Source organism: Prionailurus viverrinus, chromosome X, assembly GCF_022837055.1.
Source record: "Prionailurus viverrinus isolate Anna chromosome X, UM_Priviv_1.0, whole genome shotgun sequence".
Lineage (NCBI taxonomy): Eukaryota > Metazoa > Chordata > Mammalia > Carnivora > Felidae > Prionailurus > Prionailurus viverrinus.
This window is the reverse complement of record NC_062579.1, coordinates 23,774,101-23,796,346: the sequence shown is the minus strand read 5'-3', so window position 1 is coordinate 23,796,346 and position 22,246 is coordinate 23,774,101. Positions and strand designations below refer to the sequence as shown.

General features: G+C 43.1%; 1 protein-coding gene across 14 annotated transcripts in view; it reads left to right on the top strand.

Annotated features, from left to right (window-relative positions):
• DMD (dystrophin) overlaps positions 1 to 22,246 on the top strand; it is a 2,022,811-nt gene that overhangs the window by 1,787,929 nt on the left and 212,636 nt on the right. For all 14 annotated transcript variants that reach the window (XM_047843142.1, XM_047843144.1, XM_047843153.1 and 11 more), the window contains one exon: positions 5,607 to 5,685. In XM_047843142.1, coding sequence (XP_047699098.1) covers positions 5,607 to 5,685 — 79 coding nt within the window. The remainder of the gene's footprint in view (positions 1 to 5,606; positions 5,686 to 22,246) is intronic.

Genomic DNA, 22,246 nt, shown 5'->3' with positions numbered 1-22,246 from the left:
CTGTAGAACTCATCTGAGATGAGAAAGCAAAGGCAAATAACAAGAGTCCTCAGAGCTCTCGAATATGATTCTTTAAAAATGAGAGTAAAACAAATAGGCAGGAGATTGGGGCTCTTGGTCTGTCTTGCAAATTATTTTAAAATGTTTGGGTCCAGTATTGTAGGCCCAATAAATCGAAGTGATTTTCTTCTTTTCTTTTTTATACTTTGATCATCAAGAAGGAAGGAAAGAGGGGCGCCCGCATGGCTCGGTCGTGTATGTGTCTGACTCTTGATTTTGGCTTAGGTCATCATCTTACGGTTCGTGGGATCAAGCCCATATCAGGCTCCGCACTGAAAGCGTGGAGCTTGCTTGGGATTCTCTCTCTCCCTCTCTCTCTCTCTCTCTCTCTCTCTCTCTCTCTCTCTCTCTCTGTCCCTCCCCCGTTCGTGCACGCTCTCTCTCTCTCAAACAAACTTTTGAAAAAAAGAAGAAGGAGGGAAAAAAAAGAAGGAAGGAGGGGGGGTCTTTCCAAAAATTGTACTGGAAATCTCACGATAGAGAATTCTTCACGCAAAATGGAGTTGTTAGGGTGACAATTCTCGAATAATCTGTACATTAATTCATTCAACTAATAATTAGAGTACCTGCTATATGCCGGGTACTGTGCTAGCCACCGGGGATATAGTAGGAACAGAAAGATGTGTCCCTGTCCTCACAGAGCATATGAAGAAAAAAAAAAAGATCTTTTTTTTAAATTTTCTCCTACATGATTTTACTGAGGAATACTGCAAATTAGATGATGAGTACTTAAGGAGCAGATGGCAGTTTTTTGCCCATCTGGGATACTTCTAATGAATAGACGCTTGTGTATCAATAGGTAAGGATTCTTCCAGTTCTAAGCTTTCCTGATCTATTATCTAATAGTAGACACAGGATCTTCCCGGAAGACGTTACACTTGTGTTTCTTTTCATAAAAGGAAACAGAGGTATTGCCTATTAATTCAGAAGAAATTGGGTTCTTTCTATCTCCTTAAATAATTCTAATTAAATTTCTCTGGCTCTTCCTGCCTTGCTCGCCTTCTAATGTCACCCCTACCCCTTGTATTCTCACTTGCCATTCCTTCCTTTAGTGACGGAGACAAATCGTTCTTCCTCACCTGGCTCTACGTGACCTCTCCAGCAAAACTGTCACTGTTAGGTCCAATGCATCCTGTTCCAGAGGAATTCCTACCGCCGTATGCGGTAGGAATCCCTTTGGAATTGCCATAGGCCCATCGGCAATATCCTCACCCTGGAAGGCTGTTTGCCTCTTCAGAAATTAAGCTCCAACACCAAAAATTAACCAGTTCTTCCTTCTTTCCGTATACCTCCTTATCTGCCTTCCCTCCCATTCAGGGCCACACGGTCTTCATTCCAACGCATGTCACCCCACACCTAGGTGATTGCAACCTGCCCAAACCTGAGCTGCTTTCTCAAATCATGAGTCAGTGCACAGAAATCTTCCCTGGTTCCCTTGGCCTTGCCGGGAAAATCCTGAGCCGCAGAGTCTGGAGAGCCTTGGTTTGCATCTCTGCTTCCAGGATAGGTAGCTCACTGTACCTTACCGCCCTCTCCAACAGCTGTGTTCTGCCCCAGGCCTTTCCTCGGCTAATCCCTCCTCCTCACCTCCAAGCCTTTATGCTTCCAAAGATCAGAGACTACAGCATTTTCTCCTTGTGTGTCTCTTTCAGTATTAGCAACTACTTGTCACATGATCAGGGAATTCACCGAGTAAAGAATGAATTGTGTGTTGCCAGGGTGGCTCATTCAGATAAGTGTCCGACTCTTGGTTTCTGCTCAGATCGTGATCTCATGAGTCACGGGTTCAAGCCCCACGTCGGGCTCTGCGCTGACAGCGTGGAGCCTCCTTGGGAATCTCTCTCTCTCCCTCTCTCTCTGTCCCTTCCCTGCTCACTCTTTCTGTCTCTGTCTCTCTCTCTCTCTCAAAATCAATAAATAAACATTTAAAAAAATGAATTGGGCCAGAACGCAGGATTGTAGTGTATAATGTGTGGTGTTTGCTTCCTAGCCTGTATATAGTACTTGATATAGCTTAAAAACACGGCCAGTTAGAAAGGTCTAATGCACGGAGGTTATTGTTTCAAAAGTTTATCAACTTTCATTTCCTTGCCTAATTGCTCACAGAATAAAGTGCCTTTGTTCTTAGGTAGCTACAGTGTGCCTTCAGGTTTTCTCTCTGTCTTAAAATGATGTCTTTGTTTATTCAATTGTGCATTCAATCCATGCAATACCTTTCTCCAAGGATAATTTGTGAAAAGAAATATTTTACGCTTAATTCTTTAGTTATTTTAAGACTGTTTCCTGAAGTGTTCATTTCATTACGTGACGCATTTTTAATTTCAGTCTCTCTCATGCATTTTCCTCACTTTGAGTTATAGGGAAGGGAATTCACTTCTGTCTCCTTTTCATTTCTTGACAATATCGGGTATACCCTGGAAATTACCTGTGGAGTTCACCTTATAGAGGAAGAAAGCAACCTTCGAGATGAGGGGCCTCTAATGGACTCAGATGCTGCCTCCCCCTGGTCGCTATGAATCTGCTAACATTACCACCAGGGGACAGGGTCTGTGACACGGTCATGCTCCTTTACCACATGTCCCCCGTGAGATTTCTTTCTCGGGACATGAAAAGATCGCTGGTCACCGTCCACTCCCATGTGGCCTCCTCATCCACTCTTGCCCACCCCCGAACTTTCACAGTCATCTCTTGGTTACTTTGTTCATGAGATGACCCATTCTGCATTTAGAAATAATGATGTCCTTCTAAACATGCCTTTGCGTGTGTTCTCCGTAATCTTATGGCCTCACATTCTTCATGACCAGGAACTGACCTTGCTTTGGGTCATAAAAGATACCAGTGACTAAACTTTCATAGATATGGACACTAGATCTCTTCTGCAGTCGGTAAATTGAAAGGCCAGCTGCATATTGAATATGTCTAAAATGCTTTTCGTTTGACTTTGATCTCTAAAATAGCAGTTGAAGAGCAAGAGTCAGACTGAATGAGTTTGAATCTTGGCTCTGCCAATTTACTAACTATTTAAACGCAGGCAAGTTGCATTGTTGTTGTTTTTTAACCTCTCGTGCTTCAGCTTCTACATCATTCAAGTAGGAAGATACATTACTTCTTTTTTTAATGTTTATTTTTGAGCGAGAGAGAGAGGGAGAGAGGGAGCGCAGAGGAGGGGCAGAGAAAGAGGGAGGCAAAGAATCCCAAGTAGGCTCTGCACTGTCAGCCCGGAGCCCGACGCAGGGCTCGAATCCACGAACCATGAGACCGTGACCTGAGCCGAAGTCGAGAGTTGGACACCTAACCGACCGAGCTCCCCAGGCGCCCCCAGATAATATTACTTCCACCGAGTTACTGGGAAAATTAAGTAAGTTAATTCCTCTTGTCATGAACAGAATGCTTAATAAATATCAGCCATTTTTGTGATGTATGTATTGCCTTGCCCACGATAACCTATCCTTTCCATGTAAGAATCATAACAGCAACGATAACAAGAGCTGTTAACATTTATTGAGCAATCACCATGTGGAAGAAACGAGGCCCACCGTTGCCCGTGTCTTAGCTACTTCCCACGGAAAGTTCTGTGAGGTGGGTCATGTTGTCCCATTTTGCCCACAAGGAAAGTTAACGGTGGAATAACATACCCAGGGACGTGCAGCTTGCAGGCGGTGTTAGTTCACGTTCCTGTTTCTTCTCCCATCTCTGTCTTTCTGGGCGTCTCTCTGTCACACGTACACATTGGTTTGGTCAACTAGTCATTAAGCACTTGTGACCCACTTACCGGGTGCAGTGCGCCCTGCGGGAGGGTGGGGAGGGGAGGCGGGACAAGCAAGGGATGGTCCCGGCTATCGGGGATTTCACGTGGCATCGCAGGAGATAAGTCCTGTCCCTGCAACTACAACAGACAGTATGACAGAAATGCTCCAAGGAGGGACTGTGAGCCTCGAGGATGCCGAGGAAGCGATCCCCTTCCAACCCCGGGGGATTGGAAAGTAGACATAGAAACATAGAAAAGACTGGAACTGGGAGCGAAGGGGGAGAAGAACGCTGCAGAGAGGAGCAGCAACCAAAACAAGTCACACGGGTGTTAAATTGGATGGAACATTGCAGGACAGGCCAGCTGAGCGTGGCGGACGGTGCGGGGCCGTAGGGCCGGGAAGGGAGGTTTGAGATGCGTCTCAGGCTTTTGCGTGCGTCACAGTGAAGCACATCCTGCGCGTTTGGGAACCTCCACATGCTTTTCCAAATATTTGTTCCAAGCAAAGATGTGCAAGGCTAGGAGAAAGTGAAAACAGAAGGTTGTTCTGAATCTGTGTTAGGCCCTTGACTGATATTGGGATATTGGCCGGCTTTAGACCAGACTCCCTTAGCCACTTTTCTGATCTTGTCTAATATCTGTTTTATCCCTTGGGCATTAGCCACACCATAGGAGTGAACCAACTGGAGCTTTGCTGGCTCTGGGCAAGAGCTGACCAACCCCTTGTTGACCACGGGCTGTTCAGAACCAAATTAAGATCCAGATTTGTGAAGCTCGCGTGCCTGGGGCCACCCCTGATGCCTGGTCCGCAGAATGCCAGATGACGAAAGCAAAGCATTTCACCCGTCACATTCTTCCTTCCCCACCCCCGCCCCCCAGAATGGAATTCACTAAGCCATCAGGACACCATCAGTATATTCTAGAAAAACCTGATAGGAAAAAAAAAAACAAAAGAATGGAAATTTTTATCTCATGCCACCTGAAGATCTACTTCGCAGTAATTTTCAAGTCTACTAAAAACTGAAATCTGAAAATGTCTTTGATCTCATTATCTCCTCCGTAATTACACTATATTTAAGCCTTGCATCTACTTCTTTGATGCTTAAGTGTTAATCAGCTGTTGGTTACTCGTTAATTCTCAAGGATCCATTAACTACCAATAGGATTCCCAAAAACGTTAGTCAAAAACAATAGACTAAGACAAAAGAAACGCCATTCCTGGGATCCTTCACTTATCTAGTATACGGGGGAATGACAACCTCCCTAACCTTTGCACGAAAGATTTAGAGGTGGCATTTTTGATGCTCGTTGGAGCAGTAGTTCGTTTGTGTCTGCCAATGAGCAGAGTGTGAAAAAAATCTCATTTTCACATGACCAAGAAAGCACATCTCTTTTTTGTTTGGCCCTGGTTTGATGAAAAGGGCTCTCGGAGGCCGTACGGTGAAACCGGGGCTCTGGGGGGTGCCTCAGCGGCTCAGTCGGTTCAGCGTCCCACTCCTGATTTCGGCTCAGGTCATGATCTCATGGTTGTGAGATCAAGCCCCGCTGTGACTGCGTGGAGGCTGCCTGGGATTCTCTCTCCCCCTCTCTCTGCCCCTCCCCGCCTCGTGCACACATGCGCGCGCTCTCTCAAAATAAACAAACGTTTAAAAATCTATTTTAAAAATGGGGTCATGCATTGCTGCTTTAGTCGCCCAGCTTTCGAGGCTCAAAAGATCCGACCAGAGAGGACACATCGTGTTCATTGCTCCTCATTATATCTGATGAGAGGACATCATTTCTCTCCTCTTCCCCCCAGGTGGCCGTTGAGGACCGCATCAGGCAGCTGCACGAAGCCCACCGGGACTTTGGCCCCGCGTCCCAGCACTTCCTTTCCAGTAAGTCGCTGTCACCTTTCATCGGGTAATGTCTTCCTTGCATCTTGGTAGCAAAGAATGAAGAGCTGAATTACCATCGTCTCTGCCAAGCGCACTGGAGGCATAAATCATCCTGAAATACACCTCGGTGGGAAAATTCAGAGGGTTAGGAGAGGAGGACCGATTAGATCATTTTGCCCAGGCTTCAGCTAACGCCTAATTGTTTCCTGCAATGTGTGCTCAAGTGCTAACTTCGGTAATATTTTTGAGTCTTTAGTTCTGCTTATAGCAGTTCACTTCATAAGCTGGTAATTACGATGCTATATAATTATGATAGGATAATTCAATATGTGTTACTAGGAATCTATAATTCTTTAGCTCTACATAATTCATTAAATACTTCCTGCCTCAAAGTCAGAAGCGCTGCCTATCATGTTTCCTTTCCCTAACCAGTCTTATTGCTCATTTATCCTTGACCGCTATTCATTCTTCTTTAGTTTTCCTATTTTGTATCAATTGTGTGTGTATCATTAATCATACTATTCATATGTATTGTTGATAAATATTGTACGTTTTACAACATACTAAGAGGAACAGCCTTAGTTAACTGAGGGTTTAATATCAATAGGTTTAACATCCTATTAATATAACTTTACATATTAACGTTGCCAACCTCCTGTTTTCCTCTGATTCGTGTTATTAATTTCTCCCACCCTTTCTTTGATTACAAAAATGTGTGTTTTGAGGGTTTTTTTTTTTCTCTTTCAAAACCCGTGTTTCTACCACATGGAGTCAAGATCTGTTAACACTTTGACATATTTCTTGTTCGTACATGAGGATGTATAAGGGCTTAATCATCACTTTCAGGCAATTACTTTCTGCCTGGCAATGTTACGAATATGAACTAATTTAATCCTCGTGCCACCCCATACGGTAGATGCCGTGATTCCACCCATTTTAAAGATGGGGAAGTTGAGGCACACAGTCCGACAGAGACTGACAGAGCCACGTTCTGGTCCTTTCCTTTCCTTTCCATTTCATTTTCCATAGGTTCGGAAAAAGATCTTTGCTCACGTCTTCAAGTGTGTGAGCGGATGCTTCCGTGTGTCTCTCGCCTTGGTGACTGCCATTCTCTTCGATGTCATTGAGATTAAATGCAGTAACATATTTGTAGATGACTCATAAGCCATAAACGAAAATATTACTATTATGAATATTCATTACTCCTCAAACACCATGTGCATTGATTCACCCTGTCTTCTCTCTCTGCCTGCCCCACCCAAATTCCCGTGTCTTCCCCATTAAAACCTCTTCTCAGAAAATGATATGTTATTTAACCCAGGTGATAGGTAGAGTTTAATGTGTACTTCTCCCGGGTTATTTGCATTTTAATAGGGTGAAAAGCCATTAGCCTGAGGAATGAGTCTCTGTTGGTAGAACGCCATCCATAATCTCTGAGCTGTGAGGGGAGAACTGGGAGGGGCCAGGTGGAACATTCCAGCACCTTTTAAACAATATCACACCAGTGCCCACGTCCACAAAGGTCGGGCTGGTGGCCACAGATGCTCATAAAGACACCCATTTCCCTGCCTCAGTGGAGCCAGCCCCGCAAGCCACCAATTTCTTACTCGTGTGGAATGTCAGCATATGCTTAGAAGCTCTGCCTAGGGATAGCAAACATTAGCACTTCGGTTTAAGGGATATTTGAGAAATAGGACAGTGGGACTAAAGACTCAATGAGGACTGTTTCTTTGTGTCGTCCTCTTTCATTTTTATTTTATTTTATTTTTTGAACCCCTGACCCTGAGATCAAGACCTGAGGTGAGATCAAGAGTTGGACACTTAATGGACCGAGCCACCCAGGCGCGCCCCTGTCCATTTTTTTTTTTAAGTTATAGAGGTAATATATGCCCCCTCTAGGAAATTTTGGAAAGCAGAGAGTACAAACAGGAAAAAAAAATTACCCTTCATCTCACCCCTTGGAGATAACCACTATAAAAAGTGAGCTTTCTATACTTTAGATACTTTTCTTTCTTTTTCTTTTTTTTTTCACATTTATTTATTTTTGAGCCAGAGAGAGAGCATGAACAGGGGAGGGTCAGAGAAAGAGGGAGACACGGAATCTGAAACAGGCTCCAGGCTCTGAGCTGTCAGCACAGAGCCCGACGCGGGGCTCGAGCCCACGGACCGCGAGATCATGACCTGAGCCGAAGTCGGACGCTTAACCGACTGAGCCACCCAGGCGCCCCGTAGATACTTTTCTTTTTAAACCAAACAGGGATAAAAACACATGAACATTTTGTGACCTGCTTTAATATATATAAATATATATATTATATACTATATATATAAAGTATTATATATGTATATATGTATATATATAGTATTATATATATAGTATATAGTATTTTATATATGTATATATATAATATATACTATAATAAAAATATTTATGTGTGCTTAAATATTCCTCTACACAATCATTTTTTAAATGGCTGGGCAGTATTCTCTTGTCTGGCTCTACCAGATTTACCAAGGCAATTCTTAATTACTCATCAGGAAAGTTATTTCAGATTTTTCACTATGCTCTCCAACACTGTGAGTAACATCCTTTATACACCTTTGGAAATATCTCCTATTCTTTCTACAAGATAAATTCCTAAAAACAGAACTGCTCTGTAAAAGGCTGTTTACATTTGTAAGGCTTTTGATATGGGCTGCCACACTGACCTCTAGAAATCTGCTCGAGAAATTGGGTGCCCCGTCAAAACCGTATTTGAGGCAGGGCCCTCACCCAAGTCACTTATTGGCCGTTAAATTGTGTTCGCTGAAAGCACAACCATTTTTCCCCTAAAACAAATAAAAATATGTTTGAAAAAAAGTACCACTAAGGTCATAGTAAATGAATTTGACTTGATAGATGTCTAACTGGCTTCCAAGTTACTAGGAATAATAATAATACCAAGTCTTTGAGACTTAGAAATTACAAAGAGAAATGAAGATGAGCCACTAATTGTGCTCGCCGTCTCTCTCTTATTCTCCCTGTCCATTTCTCTCCTCCCTTCATCTGTCTCTCTCTCTCTCTCTCTCTCTCTCTCTCACACACACACACACACACACACACACACACGCGCGCGCGCGCATTCCCCTTTGAAAATTACATTACCAGCGGTCTTTTTTTTGTATCAGTAGAGAGAGGCAGGCTTTTACTAAAGAAAAGTATTCGGTGTTTCTTCTTGGTATCCCAATCTCTACTTGTTAAAGAAGTTGTTTCTTTTATCTTAGATCTGAGAGAAATGAGAAGAGAAAAACATTGTAAAATCTGACCCTTATCCATTGCTAGACACTAGCTTCCCTTTAATTCCAGCTTTAATATTCTACCACTTTTTTAAAAAAAGGTCTTAGGTAATCTGTACACCTGATGTGGGGCTCGAACTCATGACCCCAAGATCACGAGTTGCATGTTCCACCAACTGAGCCAGCCAGGAGCCCCAATATTCTACCACTTTTAATTGACTTTGGCAACTTAAACCAAGAAAAGGGAGAAATTCTACTACCTTGATTTTTAAAAATCATATAAATTTATACATAGAATTTATTATATTTGTATATAATTTTTAATCACACTGTTGGCATTTATACATATATTAGCATCCATATCTTCATATGTCAATATCAAGAAAGTACTCTAGTATTTATTGACATAGTACTCTGAAAATTGTCCATCCTTTATCTTCAAGAATTTAAAACCTTAAAAAAAAAAAAAAAGAACTTAAGCTCTTTGTTTGTGTCAATTTTCTCAGTTCTCTGAGCTTCTATTCTAAATTTCACATAACCAAGGATAACTATATATTTGAATAAAGGTAGAAATTTTTCTGTAACAGTGAAAAGAACTTAGAGTTGCCTTACGATTTTACCAGTTCTACGAAATCTTACCGTTTGCGACCACACGGATGGAGCTAGAGAGTATTATGCTAAGAGAAATAAGTCAGTCGGAGAAAGACACATACCATATGATTTCACCCAGATGTGGAGTTTAAGAAACAAAACAAACAAGCGAAGGGGAAAAAAGAGAGAGATGCAAATCAAGAAACAGACTCTTAACTATAGAGAACAAACATGGTTACCAGAGGGGAGGTGCGGGGGATGGGGGGTGCGGAGAAGGGGGCGCTGGGTTACATAGGTGATGAGGATTAAGGAGGGCACTTGGGATGAGGAGAGATGTATGGAAGTGCCAAATCCCTATATTGTACACCTGAAACTAATATTAAGCTGTATGTTAACTAACTGGGATTTTAAAACTTAAACAAAATATATTACCAGTCGTAGAATTCCCCAGAGTAGGATTTTCCAAGCCACGTTCCTCAGAACATTAATGTTCTGTATGATGTTAGTAACTCTTCCTTGAAAAAATAGTTTTGTGGTCCATAAGATTGGAAAAACTAGCTTATAAAGATGAGAAAGTTTCTTTTTTGTTGGAATTGTTGCGGCCTTTAATATACATCGAAACGCTAAGAGGAGGGAAAAGTCAGTAGCTCTTCTCCCTACTTACGTGACTACGGAAGCCTTTTTCAGGCATACCAATTAATTTCTCACTAAACATGTCATGGAACATAGTATAGGAATCTTTGCCCTAAAGTGGTATTCGCCAAATGGTTTAATAATGAGAACTTTCTGCTGAAGGTAGTAAGAACATGGTCCAATTAAAAAGAAAATGAGTTATTTATAAGGCAAAAGGGTCAACTTTCTCTTTCCTGAGGTTTCTGGCTCCCGCCCCCACCCCAGGAGTCCCATATGCTGTAGAATTTCCTAACTGGAGAGAGGCTAAGGGAGACTCTATCTGAGTTGTTTTCTTAGTACTCATTAGTGAATGCTGAAATCAGTTTAATGACTTGCAACCAACAATTTTTTAATGGAATGGAAGAGATTGGAAAATATCAGAGTACATTGCCCAAGCAAGGTTAAGTATTGTTTCGACACTTCGGTTTCGGTTAAGGGTGGGGGGTACGTGAGTGCACGCGTGCATACGTGCGCGCTACCACAAAATGTAAAATACTTTCCTTCTGTGGGTTGCAGTCAAAAGAAGTGTAAAAGACACTGAAAGACGCCACCCCTACCCTTCTTTTTACCGATCACAGCATAGGTGCAGAAAGGTGAAATGACATTACCAAGGTCACGCACACGGTTATAATAGATGTGGGACTGGACCCCAGTGTCTGGACTCACAAGCCACATCTCACGCTGCCTTAACCATTTACAACACTCAGGCCAGCGCTTGCCTGGTTTTTCTGATACTGCCACAGATTTCTCTCTTCTGTTTCTCTTGGTCTGGGCCGCACTAAGTTGATTTACAGAGCCTGAATTTTTCTCCGGATGCCTCGGGGCCGGGTGTTGTCTCCCTCGGGATGTGGGTTAAGACTCTGGCATTAAGCTGACTAGGTTCAAGTGCTGGTCAGATACTCAGTCTCTTTATCCTCATCTGTAAAATGGGGCTAATAGTAACGTTTCGTCACATGTAAGACATGGTCCCTCCCACCAAGTTATAAAAGCCCTGAAATCAGAGTGCGTCTAACGTCCAGTGAAGTTTTGGATTCAGTGAAGTACGGTAATATTATCTTACAGGGTTATAGTGAGGATCAAATCATATATATACACACGTGTATATATATTTATATATATATACACGTGTGTATATATTTATATATATACATGCATATATATTTATGTACACACGTATGTATTTATATATATACACGTATATATATATACATATATACATATCAAATCGTATATATACATATATATAAATATACATATATATTTAGATATATTATATATACGTATATATATTTTTATATATTTATATATATTTATTTATATATATTTATATGTTTATTCATATATATAGTTATATATATCCACTGCAGATGGGCTTTGCCTCCTTGGAGCTGCAGGCAGAGGACATGGGCTTAGGTGATCGGGGGACACCTGCAATATATATATGTATATATATTTATGTATATATATATTTATATATATATTGATATATACATATCAAATCGTATATATACGTATATATATAAATATACATACATATGATTTATTTATATATAAATCATATGTATGTATATATATACGTAAATCGTATATATATGTAAATTGTATATATATGTAAATTTATATATATAAATCATATATATATATGTAAAATATATAGAGTAGCACGTAGCACATAGTGATGTATAAGTGATTGGTATTAGCGTTAGCTTTAGCATTAGCATAGTGTCTTTGTGACTATCAATTTAACAGTATAACTTCTCATCTGCCTGTTAGAGTCAAACTAGACATGAAAGTGTCATTCATTGTCCTGTTTTTAATTGTGTGTAACTCGTTTCTCTCCTTCCTGAAGGTATTTTTCATGGATCTAAGGGCAGTGTTTTCTGTATTATAAGAGCTCAATAGTCATTTGTGTAACTAATGAATGGATGAATAATCAACGAGTAGACCCTAATCTCTGCAAGGACAGGATGGTTTTATATTCTCCAGCATCTAACTTGGTATCTGTACTTGGTAGATGTTCAATAAAATCATTTACAGAGTGAATTATGTTTTATACCCAAAAGAAGACGAGGCAAATTTGCTCCTGACACTAATACACAGTGGCATGAGATTTAGCATAGTGACTGTCACATAGTAGACACTCAATAAATAACGTGACCTTTCATGTTGCCTCTGAGCAACGACTAATAGCATTGAGAACTTGACATGGTCCTTTTTATAAAAGCCTCCTGTGCCCTGTAATATATTACGAGATAAAGCGCACTTCTAAATTACGGCACGATCGTAGCTATATTAGAAAATAAAATAGAAACAACAGAAGAGGATACATAAAGACAAGACTGAAAAGAAAATACATCAAAATGCAAAGAGCTATTGTGTTTTTCTTTCTTTTTACCTTTGCAGATGTTTTCATAATAAGCATGTATTACTTTGCTCACGGAAAAAAAAAAACCAATAATGGTAAAGATTTTTATTCTCTAGCTTTTAACCCACTGACCTCTCGCAGTATTAAACTCTCTTGATGGCTATGGAACTCCACAAGACGGATTTCCTTTTTACTATTTGGTCTGAATTTAAACACTGTGTGCTTCATTGAGTGATCTTCTTGTTCTCAGATGATGAGGCACTGTAAAAACGAAGAATTGATCACTTATTTCTTCTAGGCTTCATCATCTGAAGTTTCTTAATCAAATCCCTGGTCAACTCTTATCTCGTTAAAGCACCCCAAGCCGTTACCGTTTCCCCTTGCTACGTAGGACTGAGAAGTCTGTTTCCATCCTGACAGGTGCCAAACTTTCATCCCTGTACCTGCCCCCTCCCCCACCATCCCACTGCCCGCCTTCTCCTAGTCACACGCTTCGTAAAGAAGGTGGGGGAAAATGCGTTAAGCACATCTAATACTTGCTGATATTTCACTCAACACTGCTACCATTGTCCTCCGGGGATGGATGAATTTGAAATACGAGTGGGCCAATAATTTAAAGCTACAGATAGGCTTAAAGAAGCCATCATGATAAAAGTCAGGAAGAAGCTGGCAGCCTGAGTATGAGACGATTTTCAGCCCAAAGCTCCCTATCAGGGAAAAATCTCAGGGCCAAATAATTTGGGCCAATTTCTTCAGTCGTCACATGCTGTCGTGAGTGTTGGGAGTTCGGGACAGATGCCTTCTAACTTGGCAGTGATGCTGGTGACACCTCCATGAGTTCAAAGGTAGCCTTTCAGATGTCCACGAAAAGCACAGTGATGATAATTAAGCTCTTTTCCTCAAAATCTTTTTCTCTGGGCCCTGAAGGGGGCACCAGCAGCCTCAACTTCTCCCAGACTTGATGATGCTACCCATGCAAAATGTGACTGTGGAGTTCAATGGCTTCATCTCCACCCGGCGCGCCCCCACGTACCCGGGAGTAAGTCTGGTGGCAGGGCAGAGATGAAGCAAATATTTGTCTTCTTTCTTATTTTGTCTTCCTCATCACAACGGACGTCTCTGGACCTCATGGGGACCTAGGGCACCGGGACCAGCCCCACAGTCCTAAATCAGTTTCGTGACACGTGGGCACTATTTCAGGGGAATGCCGGCTCTGAAAGGTATATTTTTACACTCCCTGGAAAATGAAGGCGTTTGTGAGTTTGGCCTAGGGTACCGTTTTGTCATCTGTCCCCAAGTACAAAGCTTTGCAACACAGAAATGGTGGAATCCCATCCCTCTGGGCAAAAATCATTACTTTCATTTTTCCATTTGGATGTTTTCCATTTTCAGAGCGCACCCAGCACGGGATCACAAAATACTTGGTGGCGAGAACTTTGAGGTGAGGACAGAGGCATTTTGTTCTTTTGTGGACTGGCATAAACTGCACCTGCTTTAAAACCCATTCTCTTGAATTTTGCAGTATACTTTCAGATCTCAGCAAGAGCGACCCTCTTGATTGCAGTCCACTGCAGAGGGGCTTTGCCTCCTTGGAGCTGCAGGCAGAGGACGTGGGCTTAGGTGATCGGGGGACCCCTGCAAACATTAGGAAGGACAGGGAATGGCAGTCACCACGAACAGTGTTTGCGTCTCTCTCCGTGCGCTTTGCCGCTGTGGACTCCGCACGACCACGGCGTTGTGGCTTCTCTCTCCTCTCTGCCATGTTCTTACTCACGGTTTCTCCGGCCTTATGACTTCTGTTTTCTTCTTTAAGTCCTCTCCCTTTTCGTTTAACTCCCCACCTTCCCACCCTCTTAACTCTTCTATGTATGTTACAATCAAACTCGCCAAGAAAGAGAGTCTGATTTGGTCAGGTGTTTACTGTCTATTTATATCGAAACCAGGCTTTCTTGACCCGGGCACTCCGGACAACTCCTCGTTGTGGGGACTGTGCTGTACGTGGTAGGGTGTTTAGCAACATCCCTGCCCTCTCCCTGCTATGCAACAGTAATACCCACTCTCTCGGTTGTGACCACCAATAATGCCTCCGGATGTTGTCGCATGCCCTCCGAAAGGCAAAGTTGTCCCTTCCACTCCCGTATCCCTAACTCCTGGACAGTGGGTAGCCATAGCAGTTGAGTCACATGGGACACCAAGTAGAATGGCCTCCGACTGAGGAATCACTTGAAACTACTTTCCTACAACTCCCACGTCTGACGCAGCGAGGAGGAGTGTCCTCAGCAGACAACTTTCAGCTGTCTGTCCTTTTGGGAATTGCTTCAGCTGTCTCCCCCAAGGTCACACCCCTTCCACGGGCAGGTCCTGACGGATGCAGGAGTGTAATGACCTGGCCGTTTGGGCCCAACTCGGGAGAACTCTAGCGTTCTACTTCAGGAACTCCAGTGAGGTTAATGGAGACTCATTGGGCCTGAATCCTAGCTTGCCTTTTCCCGGTTGCCATTCGTGGTTCCTTTCTTCTCCCTTCGTCAGGCGTTGAGCTCAAGGGCACACCATACTAAATATCCCGCTCTCTAAACTTTGTCTTAGAGGCTGTTTCCTAGGGAACCCCATCTGTTAGGGGACAACGTGACTGACAGGAATTTCAAAGTATATGAAGAAAAGGCATTACGATAGGCTCATTCTGGCCACTGGGTGATTTGATTTATGCTTGCCTTCCCTTATGAGGTTGATGATTTTGTCCAGTGTATGTAGTGATGATCATTATTTCAGATGCCCGACCTCATGACCTCCATTAATGGGTAAGGACTTCAAGAACAGCATAAGATTACATCAGCCTCTTGCCTTACACCTTAAGTTCGGCAGCATGCATACCAATGACAGACAAGAGTTAGAATGAAGGATAGTCGATAAAATAGATCATAAAAGGAAATGGGTTGGAGTGTGAGCGCCAGAAGGGTAAAGGGCAGGAGTTCCTTTTTTTTTTTTTTAACATCAGGCATCCAACATCTTGCAGAGAAGTGCAGGATATGGCTTGATTGAATGAATAACTGGGCACTCTAAAGATTATTCCTTCTCTCATACAATAGGAAAGAACTGAGTCTAGAGCCTCGTCTAATGTCCTGAAGAAATGAGGAGCTTCGCTTTATTTTCAGCCAGCTGAGAATTGATTCATTGTGTCATTCACCTAGTCTCTTCAATGACTAGTATAGGTCAAACTCTGTTCTCGATACTGGGGAAACAGTAGTAGATAAAAGAAAAACTCTCTCTCACGGAGGTTAAACTTTAATAGGAGAAAGCAGTCAGGTCATGAGAAGTTTAATTAAGAAGAATAAGGGGCGCGTGGGTGGCTCAGTCCATTGAGCGTCCAAATTTGATTTCGACTCCGGTCACGATCTCATAGTTTGTGGGTTCGAGCCCCACTCGTGTTCTCTCTCTCTCTCTCTCTCTCTCTCTCTCTCTCTCAAAATAAATAAATAAATAAACTTTTTAAAAAGAAAAATAAAGCAAGCTAGAGGTCATAGAGGAAGGGAACTTTTTTTAAGTGAGGGAAGGGCAGAGAGAATCCCAGGCAGGCTCTGCACAGAGCCTGACAGGGGGCTCAGTCTCACACACTGTGAGATCATGACATGAGCTGAAATTAAGAGACGGACGCCCGACCAACTGAGCCACCCAGGCACCCTGGGGAGGGGAACTCTTTAAATGTGGTGGTCATGGGGGTGGCATTTGGATAGAGAAGCGAGGAAACAAACCAGGCACATACTGGGGTGGGGAGGGAGACAAAACAGGGTTCCAGGCAGCGGAAACAGTAAATGTAAAGACGCTGATGTGAGAGCAAGCGTGGTGGGGTTTCAGGAACACCAAGGAGTGTAGTAAGACTGAAGCTGGGGAGAGGTGGGGACTGCAAGTTCTAACCCTCTAATGAAGAGGTTGGATCACCAGAGGCCCATCCTCTGGTGCCTTCCAAAAGTCACCTCATTAACGTAACAAGAGATACCTTCATTGCTCTCCACCCAGGAAATTCCAAGGGTCTTGGGAACTGTGAGCCAGGAACTGCAGTTCCCGCTCAACTGCATTGGCAGGGAGCCAATGTATATCTCACAAATCGCAATATCACAACTAGAGTTAATGCACATTGTCTCTGAAGCTACATGCAAATCCAAGGTAGAGAATGTTTCATCCGAGAGGAATCTAGCAAACAATGCTTCTGATTGCTTGGCCCCTGATTGCTTTCACTTAGCAAGGTTCACAAGATGTATTCTGATATGATGAATATCCCCCTTTCCAATTTTACATGTAGCCTCCTTATAGCCCTTTTGTCCAGAAAGGGATTTCTTATGTATGTATAATGAATATAAATATAGGTTTTAGAGAGTGCTAATGTTTTAATGAGCTAGAAATAGGCAGACAAGAGAGAATAATTGAAGGATTAGTCAACATGGGGACAATTTGACTTGGAAAGAGAAAATCTGAGCAGGAAATGTCTAGGAAAAATTTAGAGGAGGAATAGAATGGAATGAGCTCGTTTATGGTGTGAGTTAAGGACAGGGGTATTTATTCTCAAAAGGTAAAAAGCGAGAGCTTCTATTGCAGACCTTGACCGAGGCCAGCTAGCAAGGGAGAGGGACTGATTCAAAAGATTCGGTCCAGGAGGTCTGGAACAGATACATGTATTAAAAGGGTGGCAGGGGAAGAGGGAAAGTTTTGAACCAAATCTTTAGTTACTCCTGGAGCCCAACCCAAAAGCTCACCAGAACCCTTGCTCTCTTAGGGCAAAATACAGGACAACAAGGCTTATGTCTTCAACAAGATCAGATAATTCCTCTAACGTGAACCAGCCACATGTTTATTTATTTAGTTATGAAAAAAAAAAGATAGTAAGTTTGGTCACATGAAATTTAAAACTCAGAACCAAAAATAGAAATTAAAACGAAAATGTCTTGTTCTGTGTCTTTCTAAAAATACTTAGCTATTTGTTTTGAATTCCTAAACAATTACTAGCGTAAAATGACACACGGTTGACTTTCATGGGTGACACCAGCATCAGAATGGCAAAAGGATTTGTCTCCTCTCACGCTGTACTCCTCTGAGAACCGCATAAAATTTTTTGAAGGGGAAGAAAAAGGCCGGAAAGGGGTGGGGGGGGGGGGGGGGGAGAGGGATTATTTGCTGGAGCTGTTGCCCAGGCCCACGCTTTAGCGGTCAACAGTCACTTTCGCTCTAGGACCACAGGCTCTCATTGGCCCGGTTCCCCTAGGATTCTTCACACTGGCGGGAAAGTTGGTTCATGGGATAAATACCCTGATGACTCGCGACGCTAATGATGCTGCTGCTGCTGCTGATGATAATGATGATGATGATAGGGATAGGGATAGGAATCCAAAAAAATGGAGTCCTTTTGGCCCTTCGCACGAAGGAAGCGTTTTCTGTGGGCTCACCTCTGTGATATTCACAACAAACCTCTAGAATGAAGAGTATTACTGTCTCTCTTTCACAGCAGAGAAAACAGACTGGACAAGTTTAATAACACATTCCCTTTTAGACTCGGAACCCTTACAGGTTATCAGCTTCAGAGAAGGGGTTCCAGGAACTAGGGAGCGGCAACCACCTGTGTCTACGGCAAAGACTAAAGTGGGTAACCTGCATTCATCTTGGGGTGATGGTGGAGGATGTGGCTACTGACCCGGGGAGACCTCCGCTTGGGAATCTTTTTGTCCTCTTTCATCTCTTTGATGTTCTTTTACCTCCCTCTCTCCCCCCCCCGCCACCCCTCCTTCTCTTTCTCCCCCTCCCGCTGCCCCTCCCTTCCTCCTATATGAGAATAGAAAGTGTCTCTTCTCGTGTTTATAGGTCTACGGGTCAACTGCGGTTCAGATGATCTAAAGTTCGACTGGGAAGTTTGGCTGCGGGCTGCAGGTTGAAGGTTGTCTGGGTTTAGCTCCAGGCTGCTAGTTCCATTCGGCTTGTTTCTCTATATGTCGGGTGTGGAGACCCACCGAAGGATCAGAGGCCACCTGGGGCACGTACTCCTGGCAGATCCCCAGAGCACAAGAGCACAAGCCTGTGTTCATAGCATGTCTGCTAACGCCCCATTGGCCAAAGCAAGTCACATGGCTAAGCCCAAGGTCAAGGGGCCGGGAAGCTTGCCATGAAGCTATGGCTGAAGCACCGATGGTTAATTGATTCACAACGCAGGAAAGCGTTAGGATCAAAACGGAATCTCTCCCCCTTCCTTTTGGCTTTAATTTTTATCATATCCTTAGCTCTTTCTCCCTTTTGCTTTCTAAATGGATGTGCATCTCATCTACAGTCATTTGGTTTTTAATATCCGAGCTGCTCCCTACTGGCTTTGGTTTCAAATTGTACATTCCTTGAAATTTCCCTGGTGCCTAATACAATACCCTTCACACAGAGAGCATTCAGCAAATGGTGTTGACTGCCTGCCGTCTTTTAAAAGCACATCTGGAGAGACACTAAAGGCACCTGGCAATATCGCAGTGACTCGTTAGTAACCTGGCTTAACCCAGATGGCCTGGAGACCGTAGGCACCTTTACCCCGGGGGGAAAGTTCTGTGGTAACACAGTCGGGCACTTCTGTTCAGAAGTAGTCAGAAATTCCATGAGCGGAACTCACCCGTGACCCTATTGATATAAACACCTGTCCTCCTGTAGCTGGCCTTAGGTTTCTTTCTTTCTCACTGGCCTGATAATGACAGTGAGGTTCTTGGAGTTTCGTGTAAGTCAGTCGGAAGGAGCCTTTCTTTCAGGAGCAACGCTACCAAGTATCGGTTATGAGATTTTGTAGGACTGTGAAGCCAGCAACCCTTGGGTATGTTTGTCTTTGCAACTCAGGCGCCTCGGCAAGTAGTTTAGTAGGAACTCCTGACTCCCCAGATCACGTGTAAGCCTGATACTCTAAATGACGTGGCAGTCTGCCGGCAAAGCCCATGGCGTGGTATTCGGTTCGCCGTGTGCTTTGGTCTCCGAGCTCGGTGTTACCTGCCTGACAGCTCATAGAATATTTACAGGTTGTTATTCGTGAGGAATTTTAGTTAGCCGTAAAGATTTTCACAGCTATGGCAGACATTAGAGGTCTCATTCATCACTCTGGTGACCTTCCCCTCTGGAATGTAGCCCATCTGTCTCTGCTGTTGAAATCTTTATGGAAAATCTGCCCATCTTTGAAAGTTCAGTAAGTGATCTTAAAGTTTTCATTGAATCTTTACTTTTGATATATGATCCAGACATATGCGGCGCTATTCTTATTTTAATTTAATGTTTGCAACGGTGTTAAATTTAACTTGGCCTTTCGGTTAAATGACAGAAAACTTACTCTTGCTTCGGGGACTATATGCGTCCCATCAGAAGAAAATAGAAATCATACAGAAAGCAATCCCAATGGGGAAAAATGATAGACGCATACACCTACATTCAGCATTGATAACTACATGAAACCTTGAGCCCTGTCCTATAATCTTGATTATGACCTTAGGAAGTGAAAACAGGCGGAAATAAGTTTTTCGTGTGATTTGAGGTTTTAGCGGGGGCGCTGAGCAAATTCCATAAATAAGTGAATGGAGTGGGCTGGTTTACAGAACAGGAGAGAGTAATGACCTTCTCCATTTACCTTCAGTGCTCTTGTGCAATTGCCCTCTTGGGATCACCAGTGATCTCGTGACCAAATACACCTTCCTCTTCTCTCCCCTTAGTGCCCTGGAACCCACTGGTGCTCCCAATATCTCACCACCTGGCTGGCTGTCTTTCTGATGCTTCACCCTACTTTGTTCTCGTTTCTGTATCGTTTTTCTTCGGAGGCTTTTTCAGTGGTGCCACCAGTATGGGCCACTTCCCAGGGTACGGTTTTCTTTTAACAGTCTCGTTGCCTGCAGGAGTCCAGTCATCTTTATAGCTCCAGCTCCCATCTAACGCTTAGTCTTGTCCTTTCACCTGAGCTTCGGTGAAAAGAGCCACCTTCCAAATATTTTAACCTAAATATGTAATTGATCTGAAATTCGCCCTCCAGCTTATCTTTTCTGCCCCTGGAACGCCCCGTTGCCTCATAATTATCCCTTAGAAGGAGAGAGTCATGTGCGATTTCTCGCTTTGAGTGGATGCCACATTCAGCTAGCAACAACCTATTGAACTCCACCCTCCTGCCTCCATTCCATAGAACACTGTTCTTATCTTTTTGTCAGCATAATCCTCTGATTGTAGAACATTCTCTGGCCTTCTCTTTCCCATTGTATCAAATAGGGACTAATCGATTCATCATCCATGCTGATGAATAATGGACACACGGTCTACCCAAGAATGAAGGGTCTGTTGGGCAGGTGCCATTGGTCTAGGCAAAGAGATGGAACGATGTCCCATCGGCCCAGGCAGTTAGTGTTCAAAGGCATCTCTGTCCACCACACTTGATCCTGTGTGAGGCACATTACTAGTAGTTAGGAGTGGATGCAAGGGGTGAAGACAACTGCTGCTTGGTTGAGGCAGGGAGATTAATTCTAGAATTACTGTCATTCAGACAACATCCCACAGGTATGTGATTATAAACATTATTTGTATGGTAATTAACATTTTGCAAAGCAATTTCATATCCATTTTCTCATTTTATCCTGACGGTATTTCTGCAAGGGAGATATCATTATGCCTATTTTTCATATAAAATAAATAAAGCTCAGGGACAAAACAAGGCTTGCTTGAGATCAGGGAGTGATGGTGGAGTCAGGAATTAAATCTATTCGTCCGGAATCTCTGTTCTAGCCACTTTCTCCTTGATCCACTTATGTCTCAAGATGCTGGGCTGGGCTTTGAGACAGAAAGCCGATGAGCTGAGTGCCTCCCTGAACTCAAAAAGTCTACAGTCTATCATGGAGTGAAGGGGTGCGAGAGGCCTATTCTCAAATAATCCGTATCAGGCAGTATATCTAATGTGCCTTAAGAATTATACCGACTAACTGCCATTGACCAGCAGAAAATGGATTTTTCCCTTTCTACCTGGATCAATAAAGAAAGACTCCTGCTGGCAGGAGTGTAATTTGTATAAAATGCCTTTAACATGTTCATAGCCTTCAATGAAATAAATACATTTCGAGGAATTCTGCTTAACAAAATTGACGAAACTGTGTGCAAAGATTTATCTGCAGAGATGTTCATTGCAGCCTTACTTACAATAGTGAAAAACTGGAAACAATCTAAATTTTCCCAAAGAGGGGATTTCTTCAATAAATCACGGTACAGCCATTAACGGAATGCTGTTCGGCCATTTAAAATGGGAGCCAGGAATGATGTGAGCAGACACAGATGGTCTGCACGGGTGGGAGTGACTGGGTCAGAAGCAGGATTGGCCACGCGAAACGGAAAACTCAAATAACAGAGGCTCATCCCAAGCAGGGCTGTATAACGTTCTCATATAGAAATCCAGAGAGGGGTGCTTGGGTGGCTCAGTCGGTTAAGCATCCAACTTTGGCTCAGGTCGTGATGTCAGTTAGTGAGCCTGAGCCCCGCCTCAGGTTCTCTGCTGACAGCTCAGAGCCTGGGGCCTGCTGGAATAGTGACTATATAGTCACAGGACCCCAGACTTCTCCTCTCTTTCTACTCGGTCATTCTTAGCACATATCTTCTGTAGCATTAGTTGTCAGGGCCCTGCTCATGTGCCCT